The 23,457-nt window shown below is 42.0% G+C and overlaps 1 protein-coding gene across 3 annotated transcripts in view; it reads right to left on the reverse strand.

Moving 5' to 3' along the window:
- PCLO (piccolo presynaptic cytomatrix protein) overlaps positions 1-23,457 on the reverse strand; it is a 132,467-nt gene that overhangs the window by 21,931 nt on the left and 87,079 nt on the right. Inside the window, exons 11-21 of one of the 3 annotated variants that reach the window (XM_058190791.1) lie at positions 18,430-18,538; positions 17,572-17,639; positions 16,927-17,138; positions 13,830-13,880; positions 12,208-12,338; positions 10,708-10,734; positions 9,233-9,326; positions 7,084-7,155; positions 3,621-3,801; positions 2,052-2,246; positions 752-934 (exon numbers count right to left, since the gene is read on the reverse strand). In XM_058190791.1, coding sequence (XP_058046774.1) covers positions 752-934; positions 2,052-2,246; positions 3,621-3,801; positions 7,084-7,155; positions 9,233-9,326; positions 10,708-10,734; positions 12,208-12,338; positions 13,830-13,880; positions 16,927-17,138; positions 17,572-17,639; positions 18,430-18,538 — 1,323 coding nt within the window. Of the gene's footprint in view, positions 1-751; positions 935-2,051; positions 2,247-3,620; positions 3,802-7,083; positions 7,156-9,232; positions 9,327-10,707; positions 10,735-12,207; positions 12,339-13,829; positions 13,881-16,926; positions 17,139-17,571; positions 17,640-18,429; positions 18,539-23,457 lie in introns of those variants that run through there. The other 2 variants (XM_058190792.1, XM_058190793.1) reach the window with 2 other exon arrangements.

Here is a 23,457-nt window from a genome sequence, read left to right on the forward strand (position 1 = left end):
AGCCTATCTAGCAGTTCACAGCCAACGTCTTATTGGGTTAGAATGACATTACCCTTCTTAGTGGACACTCAGAGGCTGGTTAAATAAAGGCAGGGAAGAGGAAGGCACAAAGCCAATATGAGGAAAATTTGTACCTCCTGTTTTTTCAGGTCTTTTGGGTTCCTGGAATGGCAGAAGACCCACCCTACTTTTCAAACAAGATAGAAAAGAGGTGGGAACAAGCTAATTCCCAGCTCCTCTTTTTCTACCATGCCATGAGCAAATGAACATTCTCCAGGTGAAATTCAGCAGCCACCTTCAACCTCCAGGGAAGAATTTGGTTTTGAAAGGTAGTTTTTTCACAGCAGAATACACAGCATATGTCAAAGCGATAGCACCAAGACAATAAAACAACAACAAGGTGTCCATGTTGTAATTCCTGTGTGCTGCAATAGACTTTAGTTATACAAAAAGATTGGTTTAATCATGCTTAAGGAGTTCAAATTAAACTCCTTAAGCATGCCATTTAGTTGGCAAAATCAGCATGATGCGTTCGAGTTTTGGAGGAGGATGAACATTTTTTGTGTTAGAAGGCTCAACCCTTTACGAGACTAGTGCTTCAGCAATTAAGGAATCTTAATTTCTTTTAACCCAGTGGAACATTACCGCTACGAGCAGAGGAATAACTTCACCGTGCAATGAATTAGCAGGCCTGGCCAGAAGGCCTTTGGTTCAGGCCAGGGGTCCCTCGGTCGGGTGTCTTTCTGCTCACCTCCTTCAGGGTTGAAGGGTCCATCAGACATCACTTTCCTGAGGGCTAGTTGGCTTTGCTCTTTGTTGTCACTGGCTGGTGGAGGCAGATTGTCAGACTGAGTTCTTTGAATTGGGAGGACGCCCGCTATGCTGTGTCTGTGCAGCTTCCTGGCATGATTAGACTGACCGCTTTTATGGGCTGCTGTGGCAGTTATGGGTGAAATGGAAACCCACAATATGTACCTCAGATGGAACCAGCTTAAATGTTAGTCATGCAAACAGAAATAGGGAGGTTCTCTTTTCTGCATTTAAATAGGCAAGTTTCTTTGAATTCCAAAGAGACATCACATGAAGAGCAGTAAATGGTAATTAAACTGGCTGTTTCTTTTTAATTAAAACAAAAGGATAAAGAAGACACAGAGGATTTTATTTCCTGCCTTTTGCATTACGCAACAGTGGCTGGGCACCAATTATCATGGAGACAGCAAACGGTTGCCACAGTTGGATTACTAATTTGCCACACACTAAATCCTCAACCTGTAATTCCATGAAAGAATGATTTACACGTGGTGAAATACAGAAACACAGCTGTAATTGTTAAGCCTCATTACTAACTAACAGTTTTTATACCCCCATATAATATAGGGCTAATGATTACATTGTTAATAAAGCCAGTATCTAATTTTAATTACAGCCAATGAATTTCTGTCCGTGTGGTTGTACAATATAATCATTGGATGAAGAAAACATTTCAAGGATGTTGTTTCTAAAAAAATAATTTTGTACAAAGGAAAGAACAGTATAAAACTGAACCAAATACGTTCTTTCATTTTGGATTTCAAATTCTGATATTCTACAATAGGTCTACCCCATTTACTTTTCAAATTTAGTGTGATGAATTTTTTTTATAAATTTTCCACAATTCTCAGGTAGGGATAGAGCTGGAAACAAAGTATATAATATTTAAATTAGTTGAGGCATTTAGTGACACCAAAGGAACAAAACACAACAAACCTTTCCCATAAGAAGTGCAGGATTGTGACATATTGAGCATATGGGAAACATGCTGGAAAAACAACCAGTTTAGTGGCATTGTATATATATATATATATCAGTAGAAAAGGAGACTATCTTGTATTTCTATGTATTTACAAACAAACAGACAGAATACCGAACAGGTGAATGCACAATGGGCCAGAGTGGAAAGGAAAGGCCAGCAGCAGGGAAGGTGGGCAAGCAGGAAGATGGAAGAAGGGTGGGAGAAGGCCACAGATGAGAATTAAGCTGCCATGCTGAGGAATTTTATTTGTGTCTTTTACTTGGTTGGAGGCGGAGCTGTTGGACAGCGGCTTCAGCAGCAGCGATGGCTGCCCCAGCATCTTCAAGGTGAGTTTGAGTGACACTGGTTTTGCTTTGGCTGCGAGATGGTCCGTGAGAGCGCAGGTGTCCCTCGGAGGAAGATTTGGAACTTCCTGGGCTGCTGTGGGACTTCTCAATGGTGGGCATCTGCATATCTGGCCAAGAATTGGGTGGGGGGGAAATACCGAGAATACAGTATATTAACCTTCACCCACCTCAGAGCCCTAGAGTGATTTATGTATGCAATAGAACGTCGTCTTCTACTCCATCATCCCCAGGGATGGCCACGCCCACCCAGTCACTTTACCCCCCCACCAAGCCATGCCCACAGAACCGGTAGTAACAAATTTTACATTTCACCCCTGATCACCCCTCAACTGAAAACCACAGGTGGGGTCGTCTCATCTTACCTTGCTGTGTTGTTGAGAGTAAGCAGAGAATAATGCCCAACCCTAATCTTCCATAGACCCTGAAGAAATAAACTCCTGCCCCCATGTCCACATGCTACCTGCACATTCTGGACCTTTGCTTGGTTGGATGCAAACACCCCAGGGGTTCCTAAGAGGAGGAGATTCAAAGCTACAAAGCCACCTTCTTCCTCAAAGGTACGACGCTAAAGTGGGGAAATGGATGATTCTTCTACTACTGTAGTTTCCTCTACTTTGCACCTGGCTCCAAAGCAAATTGGCTCAGTTATCTATCAGTCACTGTTATGAGTTCACATAATCTGGAGAGCTTTTAAACTCCAGTGGAAAGCCTTTATGTGGCAGTGTTCCTGGTAATTTTAGCATGTTTTCCACCGAATCAGTTACTTTAATCACTTTGCCCTGTGGCAATTCTCACCACTAAAAAGAGACACAGCTACTATTGCGATTTTGAAGCTGAGAATGACTGATGCAAGGCAATCCATGAGTTCCTGCCAGGGATTATTTTAGAAACGAGACCTTCTTGAAACCAAACATAACTCTTCTGGGGCTTAGCTTTACTCCAGGAATACCTCATGGCCAGAACAGGCTGGAATCTGTATTGGCAGAAATGGAGATCGCCTTCATTCCCCAACATTTCCAAAGTGAATGTGGGATGTGTTTCTTTGCTTCCTTTTTAAAGTTTCTTTTCCCCCATCCTACAGTCCCCAACACCTCCCTCTCTTTGGGCGAACGGACTTCAGAGGGCTGCAAGGCAGCTCGGCCATCCATTGGCTGCTTGGCAAAGGAGGAGCTCATGAGGGGCTCCAATAGGTTCCAAAGAAGCGATGGGCTCAAAACCTGGCAGAAACCATTTCCCCCTCCTTTTAACTATGAGTGTTCTCCCTCTCTCCCTCCCTCTCTCCCTCCCCCCCCTCTCTCGACTTAAAAATATCTTAAGGCTATTTCTCCATCATACCTAAGAAGTGAAATAACTTTCTGGGTAGGGCAGAGGATCCACTGTGCCTCATATCTGATTTCACATCAAATGGTCCATAAAGTCAGAGGTTACCAGGAGAAACTACCCTGCTGTCCCCAAAGAGGGGTGGTTGGTGGAAGTCTTACCTTTTGATGGGTCAGGAAAAATACCATGACTTCTGCTCTTGATGACTGATGGTTTCGGAGACGGTTGGCTACTCTGCCCTGAGTGGGACCTCCCGTGGTCAATGCTTTCACTCTGCTCCTTCAGAGCGTACCAGTGGGGAGTGTTATCCAGGGGAGAGGCACTGGAGAGTTCAATTAAGACCTAGGCAGTGACAGAAAGAGAGCAAACCTCCAGTTCTGTAAAAGCAAAACTATTCTGGGTGCACTGAATCTCAACAATCACTCCAAGCCCGTTTTATACAACATTCCCCTTCGGATGATTGTTCAGACTTCGTGTGCAAGGTCCTTATTTTAGGAGATTAGGAATTAAATTGTGTTAGAAGAGAAGGCATTATGTGGAAGAAAAGAAAGAAAGAGAGGGTTTTCCCCCCCCCTTCAGAGTGATTGTTTTAAGAATTGCAGGTATGAGCAATGGATGTTGGTTTCAGCCAGAGCAGAAAACAATATAGACATTTAAGTATTTCATACACACTGTTTGGGTTATCTTAAAGTTTCTGTGTATTTTCTCCAGAATGTCACCTTCTTTAAAAATGAGATTTTTTAAATAAAAAAAGGACTTTGTAAAACATCTTTCATGTCAGTTTACTTTTTATTTGGGCTCAGGATAAAACCAATCATGTCTCCAATTTTTTACATTTCAAGATTTTTTTTAGGTAAATGTTTCTCAAATAACTTTTCTAACATACAGGAGTGGCAATTTATATGTTTTAAAAAGTAAATAAAATATAAATAGTTCATAATTTGTAGCAATAATCAAACATTCTACATTCTAGGTATAAATTAAAGTTATTATTGGGATATATATATATCCCAATACACACACACACACACACACACACACACACACACACACACACATATATATATTTGTTTTCTGAGGTTTTCGCGGGTGTTTGTATGTAGGTCTTTGGTTATTCGGGTTTTCTCCCACGTAAAATTGGAAGTGTCTTGGCGACGTTTCGACGAAGTCTGATTCGTCATCTTCAGGCTTCAGCTTCGTGCTTCTGGGAGCAATGTGTGATTGCAGCTGTTTCTTCCTTTTTAATTGCTAGTGGGGGTTTGAACTGATTGGGTGGGAGCTTGGCTGTGCTCTGATTGGATGGGGGGGGGGTTTGTGCTCTGATTGGCTGGGGGTGTGTCCTGTTTGGGTGGGGGCTTGATTGTGCTCAGATTAGTCTGAGTTGCAGGGGGATTTGAACTGGTGAGCTGCACTGCTGCTGTTTGGCTTCGTGTTCGTGGTCGTGCTACATCTTCGTAGTGGGTGTCAGTCTGCTGCATGTATGGATTGGAGGGGTTTGAAATGGCTAATGTTGCAGCTGCGGTCTGGCTTCTGGTCCTTGGTCGTGCTTCCTGATCAGTTTGGGTTTGGGTCTGCTTTCTGGGTGGATGTGTGGTGGTGACATCCTGTGTGGACCTCGTGAGTGTGGGTCTGGTGTCATTCCTCGTGTTAGGGACTCGTTTGTCAATAAGGGCAGGTTTCCAAATGGCTGGTAGGCGGGAGGTATCATCTCGTTTGTTCATGCTGTGTGGGCGTTTTTCTATCTCGATGGCTTCTCTGATTATTCTGTTGTTAAAGTGTTCAATTTTGGCGATAGTTCTGGTCTTTTTAAAGTCAATATCATGTCCTGTGGCTTTAAGTTGTTGGACCAGGGAAGAAGTTGGTTCCTCTTTTTTGACTGAGTTCTTGTGTTCCCACACTCATGAGAACCACACAGCATGTCACCACCACACATCCATGCGGAAAGCAAACTCAAACCCACACCGATGATGAAGCACGACCACGGACCAGAAGCCAGACCGCAGCTGCATCATTAGCCATTTCAAACTCCTCCAATCCATACATGCAGCAGACTGACATCCACCATGAAGATGTAGCACGACCACGAACGTGAAGCCAAACAACAGCAATGCAGCTCACCAGCTCAAATCCCCCTGCAACTCAGACTAATCTGAGCACAACCAAGCCCCCACCCAAACAGAACACACCCCCAGCCAATCAGAGCACAGCCAAGCTCCCAATCAGTTCAAACCCACACTAGCAGTTAAAAGAAAGAAACAGCTGCGATCACACATCGCTCCTAGAAGCACGAAGCTGAAGCCTGAAGATGACGAATGAGACTTCGTTGAAACGTTGCCAAGACACTTCCAATTTTACGTGGGAGAAAACCCGAACAACCAAAGACCTACATACAAACACCTGCGAAAACCTCAGAAAACACACACACACACACACACACACACACACACACATTTTCGTAGGTTTTCACGGGTATAGGTATGCAGGTTTTGGTATGTTCAGGTCTTTTCCTGTGTAAGATTGGAAGTATTTAGGCAACGTTTCGATGAGATCTCACTCACTAACCCAAATTAATCTCCAAAATTGAACACTATCACAAGAGAATAATTATGGAAGCCATAGAAATAGAGAAACACCCCATAACCTGAATAAACGTGACGATACTGCCCGCTTACCAAACGCCTTAAGCATGAAACCTGGCCGAGTGATTTTGAGTCAGTCGTTCTCTCTCTCAGCACAACTCATCTCACAGGGCTGTTGTTGATGTCAGAAAAATAGGTGCAGTATCTGTAACCTCCCCTCCCCCCGAGTTGTATAAAATAAAGGGGCAACACATCAATGATTTCAGCCTTCACCATATTGCTGTTATTATTAGACAATTTTGTATTTATATTTTTATATATTATATTTCATTTAAATTTTTGGAAAAACATGAAAGTTTATGTTTTAAATCTATGACAGATCCTAAGGGCTAGGAGAAGATTACCCAGGATGTATCAGTGGAAAACGTTACGATACTTGAGTAATGAGCCATGACTGAACTTGACTTCATTTCAGCTCCTAGGCTAAGCTATGCTAGTAATTTGATCCTGCTTCATTCCAAAAAATTAAAATGTTTCACTCATGCTTAGAAGAATCTTCCCTAGAATCAGAGAGTAAGAATGACTGGAACTGGGATTGGAACGGGAGGCTTCACAAAAAGCCAAACTGCAGGATTGATGGGGAGCTGAAAGTCTCCCCAAAAAGAAATAGTCTCAAACGATCTCCTTATTTTTGGCATGAAAATGACATGGAGGGAGGTCTTAAACTCAAACTCAATGGAAATCATATTTTGCTTATAACTTTACAGCCTAATGCTAACTCAGTTTTTTAAAAGAAATAAAGGTTAATTGCTATGATGGCTTCGTTAATGTATAGTTAAACCCTAATAGGTGAGTTTAAGCAAAAAACAATGAAATCCATGATTTCCTAAATGGATGAATGTCACAAGACAGTCCTGTGCATCTGTCCCTGTCATGGGGCCTCTATCTAGACAAACATTTCTTGGGATTTAAAAAATGTCTCGTGATTGAATTGACATCTGGGGAAAGGGAAAATTAGAAAAATTAAGGAAAATAGCAAACTTACTTCGCCCAAGAAGTCATTAGAGGAGAATCTATCATAATCCCAGACACTGACTTCCAGAGTTTTCTTCTTCAGCTGCAAAAGATAATAAATTTTAGTTCCCATTGTGCAATTCACACCCAGCCCACAAAATGTGCTCCACTGAATAATACTTTCTTGTACCCTCTATGCATTGGCAAGGTGACCACTCAGCAATCATTATCTTCACATTGACCTGGGGATGGGACGGAGATCTTTGGAACGAATTCTAAGTAGAGGGGTTATTTGGTCAAGCTTTGACCAGGGGCATCCCATAATAGACTATATGAGCGGCTATCTGGAATGGCATAAGAAGTAGTCTTGTCCAACTCCTGCTCTGAGCGTAATTGGCTAAAGACCTTGGACAGATGGCTTAACTTATTTTTTGAAGGTTGAAAGCAAATGTAGTTCATAAGGGTATCATGGCATAACTGACATTTTAATTTAAAGACCTGATTGAAAGGCGCTTTGATCCAATGAATCCATGAATTGAATATTCAATTTAAATTGAACACTTTTCAATCAATCTGGTGGTTTATTAGATTTCTATACATTTGTAACCTACTTTTTATCCAATCAAATTGACAGTTAGAATCAACTTCATTGAAGTTGACCATTTCATCAGATCAAATGTATTTTGATTTGAACTGATTTGTTGAACAGATCAGTCAGTCTGGATCTTGAATGATTGGCATGTGCCTAATTGATAATACAGTCCCACTAATATATACTACTATGATCCAGAACAATTCTCTACATTTTCCTGAGCACGGGGAGTTAAAGCAGTTGCTTCTCATTTAACTTGGTTTTCCATTTATCTATTTATTTACTGTTCTTCCTCATCTATAAAAGCCAGCCAGATTCTACCAAAGGACAAGCAGAAAAAACAGAAGAAATGCGGAATGTCCATCACTGACACTCAGAGGGATGCGTCCAGATTCAAAGGAAGAAGAGATCAGGCAACTGTGCCGTGACACACCGTTTTCTTCTTTCACAGGCTGCTTTGCAAACAAGCAAAGAACTCCCCAAATGAGTGGGGAGAGATGTTGGAAATCTTCCAATCTGACCCTCTGCTCAACACAGAGTCACCCCAACAATATTCCTACCAGACAGGCCCATCTGGCCACTATTAAAATCAGGGGAGAGCCCTGAGGAATTTAGCTCCACTGCTGAACAGCTTTTTCTTAAGAATTTTTCCTGATGAACAACTAAAAATGACTTTTCTTATCATTTGCTTCTTATCCCATCTTCTTGGACCACTCTGTCCCCTATTCTGTAACTGTACCTGACAGGCGTCTGAACAATTTAAAGTGGTTATTATGTGTCCCTGTAGATAAATATACCTGACACATCTGACTGTTCCAGATACACTCTTGCTAGAAAAAGCGTGTACCTTTTTTAGCTGCTCATCTCTGAAAATACCTTGGTTTGCCAATATCTTTCACCTCGACACTATGTCCTGCAAGCAGAGTGTGGCCAATGCCAAGAAAAGAGGAATAACAATTTTTCCACCCAGTCTTTTTTCCCTTTCTTCTTCCTTCCCTCCCAATTCTGCTACCATTTGTGCCACCTGTGTCAATTTGACCCCTTTTTGGCGTTAAAAGGAGAATTCATGCAGCATATTTCAGTTTATGGAAATGATTTGTGGGTACGAGATAGATTTTATAGGAAGTATATGAAACTGATGGATTATTTTTCATAAATAGGGTTCTTTATTTGATAGATAATTATAATCAGTAATTATTAATTCAATTAGTTCCACCTCTTTTGGTCTGAGCAATTCCCAGTTTAAAATGTGGCAAACCAGAAAATCTCCAAAACTAGTTTTACATAGAATTGGCAATTTTTGGCAGACAAGATAGGCAAGCTGGGCATTGCATTTAGATTTAAATCTCTGCCTATCATTTATCTTAATCAATACTTCTTTTGGGAAAGGAGGCTGCCTCGGGTTCAAGATCATCTTCTTTCAGAAGGGGGAAAAAAAGGGGGGGCGTTTCCCCTCTCGGCTGTCTGTCTGAGCACAGTGGAATGGATAAACAACATGCGGTCAGGACATAAGGGAAGTTATTATGGAAACAGTTTCACTTTTGACATGCTCTTATCTCAGGAACAAAAAACTCCTTTAGCCACAGACCTGTTCCATGAAGATGCTTTTATAAATAACTGTCTGGTTCCATTCAGGATGCAGGCTTTTCTGTATGTATTTTGTCTTCCTCTTGTTCTCAACGCTGAAGTGAAAGAAAGGAACAGAGCATAACATCACTTTCCTGGGTCTCCTATTGTTCCTATTTATAAACAGTTTTAACACATCTGATGATTAAACTTTCAGGCTCCTATAGTCAAATGACATTAGATGGCATTTAATTTTGTTATATGGGGTGCAATGACAATAAAGTAAACTATAATTACAAGTAGATCTGTTTCAGTGTAAATGATAATCTTCTCTTGAGCATTTGTTTTAATTACCTTTTAGGATTATGCATATTTTGCAGGACATTATTGCTTTCATGAATATCCCCCCTGAACTGAAATTATTGTATAGTTTTAAAGCTAGGTTATCCCTTCTCATATGGAAAACAATACAGTAATTCCTAATAAGTTAGCTCAGTTATAAAAAATATTGGTTTCTTTAGGAAGATTATTTTTTGCAGAGAAGTGCAGAAGTGATAAATCAGATACAGCAAGTGAGCAAATAGCTAAATCTGAATGTGCTACGTAACTAGTGTCAGTATATAGTGTATATATTGTGTGAGGGATCTTTACAAGCATGCAGTATAAAACATTTTTTATGCACGAAGCGCTTGGAGCATTTTTGCAGGGTTAGGGTTAGTCTTAGTCTCTGAGGCTGATGGATCAAGAGGGAGGCTTTGCTTATCAAGTGATTTACTAAGATCTATCCAAATACCTAACAATTTAAAAAAATGCAATTAAAATTGAGCTCTTTTTGGATACTAACTCATATAGCAAGAATTCCATAAACCCCAACAAAACTGATATAAAATGGAAAATTACAATTTATGCATAAAAATGATTTTTCAGTACAGTATTTGCATTTGCTAGCTAGCAAACAATTCATGTTAGAGAAGCAGAACTATTTTTTTTTCTCCCCAATGTTTTCTCACAAGTTCCGGGTCTGCTTTTGCCAGGTAGTTTTTTGTTGATTCTCCAGTTGTGGCAGGAACCGTCTTTTCTCTCAGGCTTGACTTTGTGGGCTAAGAAAGAGTATGAGTGACCAAGGGTCATCCAGCCTGTTTTCAGGTTTAAGGTGGGACTTACCATCTCCTGGTTCCTAGTCTGATGCCTTACCGGACATAGGCTCTCAGAATAATTATTAATTGACAGTGCATTATTATTTCTGCATACATCAAAATAGTTGTGATCTTTCACAATTAATCCAGTAATGGTAGCATAAAATGATGCTGTGTCAATTTGTTGCCTACTATAAATTTTTGACCTCTGGCCATCAATAACCAGATCAGCCATTCTTGGGGGGAAATGCAGTTTTCTTTCCTGCTTTATAAATCACTGGAATTCTGGACATGTGAGTATACAGTACACAGTATGCATATTTTCATGCTTTTTCATTAGTTGAAGAATAAAGAGCTCTACCTTGCATTCTGGACAACCATGACTTGGCTGCAAACCCGTGAAGAAACAAGGCATCGAAAAGCAATAGAAAGGGATACAGGAAGCAAAAGATTAGGAACACAAAGAGATAAAACATGATGCCAACCATATATCAAAAGAGGTTCAAAACTGAGGAAAGAAGAAATATTACACAGACGGTCACATCATAATAGAATCCCCCCCACCCCCCCACCCACTGAAACCCCCCTCCCCCATAACAGCATCAGCAATTTAGGTCTATACTGTCTCAATCATAGATAAATACTACAATATCACAGTGCAGAATTATGATTCATGAATTCATCTTTTTTTTGAAGATTTTATTTCTGGTTTGGAACAAACTGTCATATCTGAAAATGAGAAACTGATAGCTGATCAGAATGCTGAATTGTAGCTTGATCCTGATTTAACTGGTCTATGGCTAAACAAATTCCAATGTTCCATTGTCAGAGAGAAAAGGAACTTGCAGTTTTTTTCACACTGGGAGTAGATTTGATTTGAACTTTTCTCTCTCACAGGAAGGACAGGAAAGAACCGAGCTTGAAGCATCCTTATGAGGTCTCAGGATTTAGTAACGACCCACCTCATCAGGTCAAATATATTGCGTTATCTTCCAGAAAATGTACAGAGGAAAGAATTCCTGACAGACTTCAGAGGATAATTAGAACTGCAGAAAAAATAATTGCTACCAACTTGCCTTCCATTGAGGACCTGTATACTGCACGAATTAAGAAGAGGGCCGTGAAAATATTTGCAGATCCTTCGCATCCTGGACATAAACTGTTTCAACTCCTACCCTCAAAACGACGCTATAGAGCACTGCACACCAGAATAACTAGACACAAGAACAGTTTTTTCCCGAAGGCCATCACTCTGCTAAACAAATAATTCCATCAACACTGTCAGACTATTTACTGAATCTGCACTACTATTAATCTTCTCATCGTTCCCATCACCAATCTCTTTCCACTTATGACTGTATGACTGTAACTTTGTTGCTGGTAATCCTTATGATTTATATTGATATATTGACCATCATTTGTGTTGTAAATGTTGTACCTTGATGAACGTATCTTTTCTTTTATGTACACTGAGAGCATATGCACCAAGACAAATTCCTTGTGTGTCCAATCACACTTGGCCAATAAAATTCTATTCTATTCTATTCTATTCTATTCTATTCTATTCTATTCTATTCTATTCTATTCTATTCTATTCTATTCTATTCTATTCTATTCTAATTCTCTTCATTAATTGTAATGCAACCTGTGGCTGACCTTGGGGGATGAGGAAAAGACGTGCTACTTAGGAAAAATTTAGACAAGAGAGGGAATAACAAGACTGACAACTAAACTCTCTGGAAAAATCATTCAATAGGCTTCCCTTGAAGCTAGAATTGCTGATTACGTGGTCATAAAAGGAGTCTCTAAAAATAGAAAAACTGGGAATTGTTGCATTGGTGAAATTAGTCCCTCTACTCACCCTCTTCCTGGTAGAAGATAAACTTTGACAAAGGGGTCAGAATAACCATTGTTGTCACGGGGAGCAAGATTTCTTGCTTGAAGGACATGAATAATCAAATTGCCAAGTTGCTTGTCGTAGTTGATTTGAAGCTAAAGAGAACATTAATTCATTTTAGTTATTTCTGAACTGCTTCTGAAAATAAAGTTGTTTTAAAATTATGTGTTTACAACTTTTTCCCCGCTATGCTCTGATAGCTAGCATAACTGATGAAAATTCTAAGCTTCCTTTAAAGTATCTCAGAATTAATTCACTTCAAGCAAATGAGCTCTAAAAAGAAAGAAAAATGGAAATAAGTATATAAGCATACTTGCAAAAACGGACTGCTTATGTGGACTTCCTTATTGCCATCTTTGGGGATTATTTTAGTTTCCAAGTTTGGACTACACCCTGGTTATCTCTTTGTGGTCTCTCAACTAAGTAGGAGAGTGCAGGGGTCCCCAACCCTCCTGTCCATGAACCAGTACCAGTCCGCGGCCTGTTGGGAACTGGGCTGTGCAATCGAAGGGTGAGCGCGCAAAGCTCCGTTGGTGTGCATGAAACCATCTCCTCCTCCCCCTGCAGCTGCCGCTGATCCATGGAGTCAGAAAAGTTGGGGACCGCTGGCATAGCGTATCTGAGTTAATTCTGGGGATGGGGAGAGGTTGACTGAGCGCTGACACCCACTGGGCACAAAAGGTGAAGTCTCTCTCAAGTCGGGCTCATCTCCAGAAGATGGTGCCAACACAAGTGATTCCAAAGATTTATTTTAGTTCCCAGCCTGGCTGTCCATCTGAATATTAACCAGCTTCACCAATACAGGGAGGTGACAGCAGCAATTATAGACAGTGGATCACAAAATGCTTTGCATAATTAAAAAGTCGACCCTAATAGAGTGTTCCAGCTTGCTGTCCACTGTCCTTGCTATTCCAGAGGGCAGTTTGGCCTGACGCTACTGGGAAAATGGAATCAGCAAAGCTCCTGTGGCGCAAACAGCCCATTCTTCTACTTCTGGGTCCATTCTAAGGGTTTGAATCCAGGAAACCTTCCCTTTAGTCACTAGAATGATAAAGGACCTAAAGGCTGGGTGGCATCCACTGAGGATTTTTTAAAACTTGCTCTTGATCACATGCACTGTTAATTTATATTAATTTATAAACTGTATGAATATATACTGAGCTTTATCATACCCTTATGGAACAGAATTGGGACAGGAACAACAGTCCCTTGGGAAGGAATGAAACAGAACTAAGTACATTTGATCCATATTATGAAAAATACCAAATTGGTTCTTATTGCAGGCACAGGAATAAAATCTGGTCAACAGTAAAGCAGCCTTCTGCAATATCATCATCATCGTCATCATCACCATCATCCTCAGTCTAACCACATCCTATCTCCCTAACTCGAGCAACACCACCACCCCGTTTGCAGTGTGCAACAAATGTGCAACAAAAAGCATGTTTTACTGAATATCCCAGTTAATGTATCAAACATCCAAACTGTTCTATCACTGTATTGTTACCTTATCCCAAAGTACAAACCACAAACATACTTTTTGACAACAAAGGTAAATGGTAAACAACTTAATATGAGGTTGTTACCTGGATTTCTCCGGTTATGGGATGGGGACCCCCCTTTGAGACTTCAGCAGGCTGTCATTTAAAAACAAACAAACCAGCACTAGTTGTTATTTGTCTCTCTTTACAACTGGATTAGAATTATCACAGCGTTCTTAAATTTATACAGTTAAAATTAATGAACCATTCACTTGGTGGCTTAAAAATTCAAAGCTGAAATGAAACTTTGCAAAAAGGTGCTATTTCCTGCAGTAATTCTGATTTTAATACCTTGTCTCAAAGGTGACAGGATCTGGATTTGAGAGATGTAGTCACAGAACTTTTGTCATGGTCAGATCACTCTCTCCTTCGCCTGGACTTTCTGACCGCTACTCAACACCGCAGGGAGACGGAACCACTACGTTGGTTCCGTCCCAGGCGCCTGATGGACCCGGAGAGGTTCCGGACGGAGCTTGGGCCACTTCCTGAGGGTCTGGCTCACGGCACGGCAGAGGAACTAGCCACAGCCTGGGAACGGGCTGCGGCTGGGGCTTTAGACCGTGTCGTGCCTCTGCGGCCTCTGACCCGGCGCAGATCCCAACCGGCTCCTTGGTTCTCCGAGGAGCTGAGGGGGATGAAACGCCGGAGAAGACGCCTAGAGAGCTCCTGGAGGTCTAGCCGTTCAGAGGCTGATCGGACACTAGTTAGGTCCTATACTAGGACCTACCTAGTTATCTATACGATAAAATCGTTCAGCTTCGGGACGGTTTGGACCAAAATTGCGGCGATTCAGATGGGGCGTCTGAGGGTGGTCTTGGTGATATTGTCTGGGATGAGTTTGACCCTGTGGCTCCCGAGGACATGGACAGGTTGTTGGGTAGGTTGAATGCCACCACGTGTTTACTGGACCCGTGCCCCTCCTGGCTGGTGCTGGCCACTCAGGAGGTGACACGAGGCTGGCTCCAGGCGATTACGAGTGCCTCCTTGTTGGAGGGAGTCTTTCCGGCCGCCTTGAAAGAGGCGGTGGTGAGGCCCCTCCTCAAGAAGCCTCCTGACCCGGCTGTTTTAGGTAATTATCGTCGTCTCCAACCCGCCGCGGCGAAGGTTGTAGAGAGTATGGTGGCATATCAGTTTCCCCTGCACCTGGATGAAACTGTCTATCTAGACCCGTTCCAGTCCGGTTTCCTGCCCGGCTACAGCACTGAGACGGCTTTGGTCGCGTTGGTGGATGATCTCTGGAGGGCCAGGTATAGGGGTTGTTCTTCTGCCCTGGTCCTATTAGACCTCTCAGCGGCTTTTGATACCATCGACCATGGTATCCTGCTGCGCCGGTTGGAGGGATTGGGAGTGGGAGGCACCGTTTATCGGTGGTTCTCCTCCTATCTCTCCGACCGGCCGCAGACGGTGTTGACCGGGGGCAGAGGTCGACCCGAGGCGCCTCACTTGTGGGTGCTGCAGGGTCGATTCTCGCCTTCTGTTCAACATCTATATGAAGCCGCTGGGTGAGATCATCAGTGGCTTCGGTGTGAGGTACCAGCTGTACGCTGATGACACCCAGCTGTACTTTTCCACACCGGGCCACCCCAATGAAGCTATCGAAGTGCTGTCCCGGTGTTTGGAAGCCGTACGGGTCTGGATGGGGAGAAACAGGCTCAAGCTCAATCCCTCCAAGACAGAGTGGCTGTGGATGCCGGCATCCCGGTACAGTCAGCTGAGTCCACGGCTGACTGTTGGGGGCGAGTCATTGGCTCCGATGGAGAGGGTGCGCAACCTGGACGTCCACCTGGATGAACGGCTGTCATTTGAAGATCATTTGACGGCCGTCTCCAGGAGAGCTTTCCACCAGGTTCGCCTGGTGCGCCAGTTGCGCCCCTTTCTAGACCGGGATGCCTTATGCACGGTCACTCATGCCCTCGTGACGTCTCGTCTGGATTACTGCAATGCTCTCTACATGGGGCTCCCCTTGAGGGGCATCCGGAGGCTTCAGTTAGTCCAGAACGCGGCTGCGCGGGTGATAGAGGGAGCCCCTCGTGGCTCCCGCGTGACACCTATCCTGCGCAGACTGCACTGGCTACCTGTGGCCTTCCAGGTGCGCTTCAAGGTTTTGGTGACAATCTTTAAAGCGCTCCATGGCATAGGGCTGGGTTATTTACGGGACCGCTTACTGCTACCGAATACCTCTCACCGACCCGTGCGCTCTCACAGAGAGGGACTCCTCAGGGTGCCGTCAGCTAGGCAGTGCCGTCTGGCGACACCCAGAGGGAGGGCCTTCTCTGTGGGGGCTCCCACCCTCTGGAACGAACTCCCTCCAGGACTTCGTCAACTTCCGGACCTCCGAACCTTCCGTCGCGAGCTTAAAACACACTTATTCATCTGCGCGGGACTGGATTAGATTTTAAATTTATTGGTTTTAAATGGGTTTTATTATTTATATGGTTTTAACAATTCGGCTATGGAATAAGTTTTTTACTTGTTATTTTAGTTTGTATTTATATGTATTTTTAAGTGCCTGTGAACCGCCCTGAGTCCCTAGGGAGATAGGGCGGTATATAAATGTGAAAAATAAAAATAAAATAAAATAAATTCTAGATTGATATATGCCATAATTTATTTTATAAAAAGTACCTAAAAACTTCTGAATCTCTGTTATCAGAGTACAATATTAAATTAGTGTTTCTGCCTATACAAATACATCCAAGTCTTGGGCCTGGGTAAGTAGAGTGTCTTACACTTTACTTATTTATTCAATGTACTGATATATATCCTATCCTGTTTTTCCAGAATTCAAAGCAGTTCACATGGGACTCCCCCTTCATCTTACCCACCCCCATCCAGGGTCAACTGTAGTGTGTTTTCCTTACTGTCTCGGGAATGCATGTGCCGCACGTGTGCTCATTTCACTCACACGTGTGCGCAAACCTTCTGCGCATGTGCAAAACCTTCTGTTAAAACCAGAAAGTAATGACACCTGGGCAGGTGGGTGGAGCTTTGTTCCGCCATCGCTACCAGATCCGGTCCAATCTGGTAGCATTTCACCCCTGCTCCTAATGATTCTTCCTCCCCACCTGGTTGATGGTGAAGAAAACAAAAGAGCCTCTCACCTCCACCATCTATTCCTCCCCAAGGCGAAGCACCTTCCTACCTTGCTGCTGTGCCGTTTCTTGCTCACCGAAGGGGAACCAGGCTGCCCAGGGCTTGGCACGGAGCTGGAGGTGGCCGATGCTGTCCCCGAGTGCCCGTGGGACCCCTTCTCCATGGCTGAAGAGGCCATCAGGGGAGCCTGCTGCAGAGAAACTTTTTGCAGCTCTGCAGCCAGTTGCTTAGGATCGACTCCTGGCGATTTCGTTTTATCTACTGCAAGCACAAGAATTCAGTCAGTTTTGCACACAACAACACAATCTGGTCCACCTAAAGTTTGCTCAGTTTTTACAACAATAGGAGGAAACAAACTGGAAAATATCCAGAAAAAAAATCCAGAATATTAAATCAAATAAATACTGGAATTTTACACTTTGGATTCCAGGTAAACTATCTCTGGGAAGATAGAAACCAAGCTGGGATGCCTGGATCAATCCATTTGGGGAGAAAAGATGGAACTTTCCTGTACCAATTTATTTCCACTTGAAACATTTTGTAGTTCTCTAAGGAAAGGAAAAACCCTCTGCCCTCTCGGGATCTTCCGCCCTTTTCTCCGCACTTGCTACAAACTCAAAAGCTACAGGTTGTATAAGGGCAGCCAAATCCTTCCCACCTCAGTTTGTCTCCCATATTAGATACTGTCATTTACCCGTCTTTCCTGGCTCAAGCAATTCCAGATGTTGGGAATTGTCTCCATCTGGCAGCATGCTGACATTCCTGAAAGGAGGAACAACAAACCTAAGACAAAAAGAACCCTGCCCGGATCCCCAATGATCATAATCAGATAGAACAATGAGATGAAGCAGCTGCGGAACGTGGCTACCTTAAGTAGCTCTGGGATGTTTTGCGATCTGAGAAAAATGACCCTGAGGGTAAATTTATGAATGGAAGAAATGTAGTTTATGCCGAAATATATACACTTTACACAATATCCAGATGAGTAATCACCTGTGCATATGTGTTAAACTCCTCCCCCCAAGTATTATGAATCAGAGTGCTTTACAATCACCTATCTTTGAACCATATTCTTGTACTTGTAGATCTAGTAGATTTCCACCAGTTTGTTGAAGAACTTATGAGTTTGCTGAAATCTGAATCCAGAACTCCTTTTATCTAAGTGTAATGCAAGATAATAGCATTTTTGCAATAAAGAATATGCTACAAACCCATTTAGTTTAAATGTTGCCAAAGAATTTTTTTTTCCAGAAATGGTGGTTGATTATTTTGTAATTCAAAACGAGTCAATATGTTCTCTGATATTAATATTGTTTTCACACTTCTATCTCAAGTGGGATGCAGAGTTTCTAGCCCAGGTTCATTAATTCCATTCATTTTTATATCAATTTATTATAAGGAATAAGGAAATATTCCTTTAATACTTAAAATTACATTCATTTTCTTTTCATATCAAATATTATAAAATACAGTTTGCAACTTAACAACTGTGAATCAAGAAACCATGAGAAGCCAAAAAATAATGGAAACAGGAAGATGAAGAAAAACTCACAGTCTTACACATATTTCAGCTTCCCCACTCTGCAGGCCAATGATGCTCTGGACCTCTTCGTAGCTCTTGCCCGTCAGAGGAAAGCCGTTCCACTCCAGCACCTGCATGCCTAGGAAAGTGGGTACAAGGCAAGTTCAGGGATCAGCACCACAGACTCTAAACATCTACCCGAAGCAAAGTCCCTCAGCTATGTGTAGCAAAAATGCAGCTGGAATCTGATTTGATAGGATCAAAACCTTTTCACTGCACACAAATCATGCTAATTTTAAATTTTACTTACCTTGTTACCTTGTTTCCAAACTTCATGGAAAATTTCTGTCTCACAAATAAACTGAATAAAGAGGGAAAGGGGAAAAGCAAATTGAGGGAGGAAGAGCTGGCACGATGTGGCATCAGGAATCACTGGAACCAAGATGGGTTTTTCTGTGGTGGGAAAAATCTAAATGGAGGCAAGAGGCTCAAACCGGAACGTGGGTGAAGGTTTCATGATATTAAAAACCAGCAGAGCAAAATGAATATTTCCAACTTAATTTTTCTTTCTTGCCAATTATTTCCTACATACACTGATCTCTTTTCAGCAGGACCAGCTGTCTAAACAGGGAAGACTTCTATTCCACACTGGGTAGACCAAACTTTTCTTGAATTCTGTCCGGTTCTGGCTGAATGTGAAGGGAAGCCACATCACATCTGCCTGTCTCTTCCAACATAAACTCTTCCCAGTTTTATCACTCAAAATCAAAAGCATACATGGTAAGACTGACCTTAGTTTTGATATGGGCAGTATTCAAACATGCACAACCCCCACACAGAACAAAATGCAAAGCCCTGTTACACTGAGTAGACTAAAAGATTTTATAATACCTTAGTACAGGAACTGGAAGTATATGAGATGGAAAAGGATGTTCTAGTAAGGTAAAGGAGTTTGTAGACAGAGGAAGTAATTGGGCTGAAAAAAACTACCATGTTATAATACGAATTCCATAATATATATTTAATGTGGCATTCTAAATTGGCCTCACTAATCAGTCAAATATGCAAAATGATGAGCCCAAACCTATAGGCCTTTCATAAGACCTTGGAGACCTGATTTTGTGCCTGGCCTGGAAAATAAGACTGGTGAAGATTGCAAGATCTTCACAGTTTCTCAAAGGTCTCGCTATTTCTTAATTTTCCTCATAATTGAACGAAGGACAAGGAAATCAGCCCTTCTAACCAAGTTGATCCTAACCAAGAAGAAAAACTGAGTGAAGAAATAAAAGCATGAAGAATAATTGGCTACGTCATCTTAGAGTTCCAGATGCCAAAGAATAAGAAACTAAAGCATTGACAGACAGACAGACAGACAGACAGACAGACACACACACACACACACACACACACACAAACACAAACACAAACATGCAAGGAGAGATGATTTCAACAACTTTAGAGATGTAGTTGGTGAGACTTCATAGAAATCCCGAGGTCCAATGGAGGACAAGGTTGGGAACTTCAAAAAAATAAATAAATACTGGAAATATTCCATTCCAATAAGGAAGAAACAATGCAGAGCAACATAGAAATGAATGGTGGCTATACAAGGATCATTTGAACTGACAGTTAAACTGAAAATATATAGGAAACAGAGGATGGGTTTAATTGTTAGCGAGGTATATCCTGTAGTGAAGTGTATCTACAGAAAAAAAGTTTTCAGGCTAAAGTTCAGCTGCCTTAGCTTTAGTTCCTGTCCTGATATTTAGGTCAGGAACTACAGGTGACCTAACCTTAAGATCACTCTATCACCCTGGTAGAGACATGGGTGGAATGCCATCTTAACTAGCAGCGTGAAAATTTTCACGCAAAACCAAATCTCTCTCTCTCTCCCTCACATACACACGGATTATTTTATTTATTTATTTATTTATTTGGTCACACAGTATATATAAGCATAAGCATGTAATAACTATACAATATATAATCATATATATATAAGTATGAGTATGTAATAACTATATTAATTGGATATAATGAAAGGAAACAATAGGACAGGAACGGTACGCACGCTTGTGCTCTTATGCACACCCCTTAGGAATGGGGTGAGGTCAATAGTAGACAGTTTTTGGTTGAAACTTTGGGGATTTTGGGAAGAGACCACAGAGTCAGGTAGTTTATTCCAAGCATTAACAACTCTATTACTGAAGTCATATTTTCTGCAATCAAGATTGGAGTGGTTAACATTAAGCTTAAATCTATTGTGTGCTCATGTATTGTTGCAACTGAAGCTGAAGTAGTCTTCGACAGGAAGGACATTGTAATAGATGATTCTATGAGTTAAACTCAGGTCATGTCGAAGGTGGCGTAGTTCTAAATTTTCTAAGCCCAGGATTTCAAGTCTGGTGGCATAAGGTATTTTGTTGTATTCAGAGGAGTGGAGAACTCTTCTTGTAAAATATTTCTGGACACCTTCAATTGTACTGATGTCAGAAATGTGGTATGGGTTCCAGACAGTTGAGCTGTATTCAAGAATTGGTCTAGCAAATGTTTTATATGCTCTGGTTAGTAGTGTAGTGTTTCTGGAGAAGAAGCTACGCAAGATTAGGTTTACAACTCTTAAAGCCTTTTTTGTGATGTAGTTGCAGTGGGCTTTGGCACTTAGATCATTTGATATGAAAACTCCAAGGTCTGTAACAGGGTGGGGGGTAATCAGTAAGGTAATGTCCATCAAGCTTGTACTTAGTGTTTAGGTTCTTTTTTCCAATATGTAAGACTGAGCATTTGCTGGTTGAGATTTGAGTTGCCAAGTTTTAGACCATTCAGATACAAAGTTAAGGTCTTTTTGAAGGGTAGTTGTATTGTTGGTGGTGTTAAATAGTTTGACATTGTCAGCAAAAAGAACACAATCACTTGTAATATGGTCACAGAGATTATTAATGTATAATATGAAGAGTATTGGTCCAAGAACGCCGCCTTGGGGAACCACGCTTTTGACAGGAATGGGATTTGATATAACATTGCCAATTTTGACCACTTGTTGTCTGTTTGACAGGAAAGCTGTTATCCAATTGTGGAGGGGTCCTGAAATGCCATAGGATTTTAGTTTTAGGAGAAGTTTATCATGTACTACTGAGTCAAAAGCTTTACAGAAGTCTATGTAGACCGCATCTATTGCTTTGCCCTGATCAAGATTTGTAGTCCATATGTTTTTGCAGTAAAGAAGTTGTAAGTTACATGATAAATATTTTCTGAAACCAAATTGTTTATTAGAGAGTAGGTTGTTTCTAGGTGGAGGGTAATGGATTGGTTGATGATAGATTCCATTAAATTACATGTTGGAATACATGTTGGATTACATAATTACATAATGGAATTACATTAAATTACATGTTGGAAAAAAGCAGAATTCCTAAGCTGCTTTCACTTACACAAATAATATTCTGTTTAATGGGTCATATGTTTGTTTTGAAAACCTGGTTAATGAATAAATAAAACATGGTGAAACATTCATAATAATGGGTGGCAGATATTGCTTAGAGAAGAATGCTAATGATGGTTTTGTATTTCGGAGCAGATTGCAGCAGCCCAGATATAAGATGACCAGGGCAGGAGTGGCTTAGTGCAGGGATCCAGGAAAAATTTCCCATCCCCCTAAATCTGAAAGACTGTTTTAATAGTTTACATAAAATAGGTAGGACTTCTCAGAGAGATACTTCAAATTCTTAACGATTCATGGTTCAATAAGCCGCCCTGAGTCTTCGGAGAAGGGCGGGGTATAAATGTAAACAAAAAAAAATAAAAAAAATAAAAATAAAGATAGATCTAGCTATCATGGATTTGTTTCTTATCTTTTAGATCAGATATTGCCAGCTATGGTCTAGGAAACACTATGGTTTAGTAACAGTGCTGCAGGTTGTCTCCGATACGCATACCAAAATGTTTGCTTTCAAGTGGCCAAATTCTTGCAAAAGTCTGACGTTGTCATATAAGTATCCTAATATAAATTAGGCAAGATTTGGTGATCTCAGGAGATTGCAGCAATAGACACATTTGGTGGCTGAACTTCTGCCATGCTGCTTTTGCTACCATGTGGCCGATCTATGGCTGATATGCTGTTTCTCAGCAATGTTCTTCATGGAGCTACGGCTGGTGCAGAAGGCAGTCATAATGACAGTTTTACGGGCCCCTATGAGGGTCCATGTGAAACCATTTTTATGTGAACTTCATTGGTTGCCAGGTGGCTTCCAGGTCCAATTCAAGGTGTTGGTTATGATTTTAATTTTTCTGGGCAAGTTTGATAAATACTTGCTGGCTTGAGTTCACCAAATGTATATTTCAAAAGACAGACTTATAACAACAATAACAACAACACCACCATCAAACATCCACATCAGGGGTGAAATTCAACTGGATCAAGTGAACCAGTAGGGATGATTTGAATTGGTTCACCAAACCGGTAAAAATCACCCCTGGTTGGCCACGCCTATGCCCGTCCGACTGCTTGCTGCTCACCCTCCCAGCTGCTTGCTCGCCCCTTCCGGCCACTCGCCCTGTCCACCCGCCCCCACCCAATATATGCTGCCTTTACCACGCGGCCCAGCTAATCACCTTGCCAGTCCCCTCACCCACTCAGCTCACCAAAGGTAAGCAATGCATGCCGCCTGCTCACCCTTCGCCTTGGGTCAGGGACACGCCATTCCCTGAGGCCGCAGAGCCGCCGTCTGTTTGCTGCCTGCCTCGACTGGGTCAGGGAATGCACCATTCCCTGGCTCCAGCCTTGCCCCAGAGCCACTGTTCACTCGCTGCCTGCTCTCCCTTTGCCACGCAACACATCCTTACCTTCCTTCCATGGCTGGCTGCCGGGGAAGTCATGCCAGGGCTGAGCCATCGCTGCTGGGCTCCCCACCAGTCTGCCTCTTGCCCCCCTTGTTGCGAGATGCCTGCAGCCACAGCCTCTTTTTTTGGTGTGCTTGGAGGCGCTTCTTGTGCCGAAAGATGCAGCGGCTGCAGGTTTCTTGCAGCGAAAATTACCAGAGCTGCTCCGCTTCTTTAACA

This window comes from Ahaetulla prasina, chromosome 7 (assembly GCF_028640845.1).
Source record: "Ahaetulla prasina isolate Xishuangbanna chromosome 7, ASM2864084v1, whole genome shotgun sequence".
Taxonomy (NCBI): domain Eukaryota; kingdom Metazoa; phylum Chordata; class Lepidosauria; order Squamata; family Colubridae; genus Ahaetulla; species Ahaetulla prasina.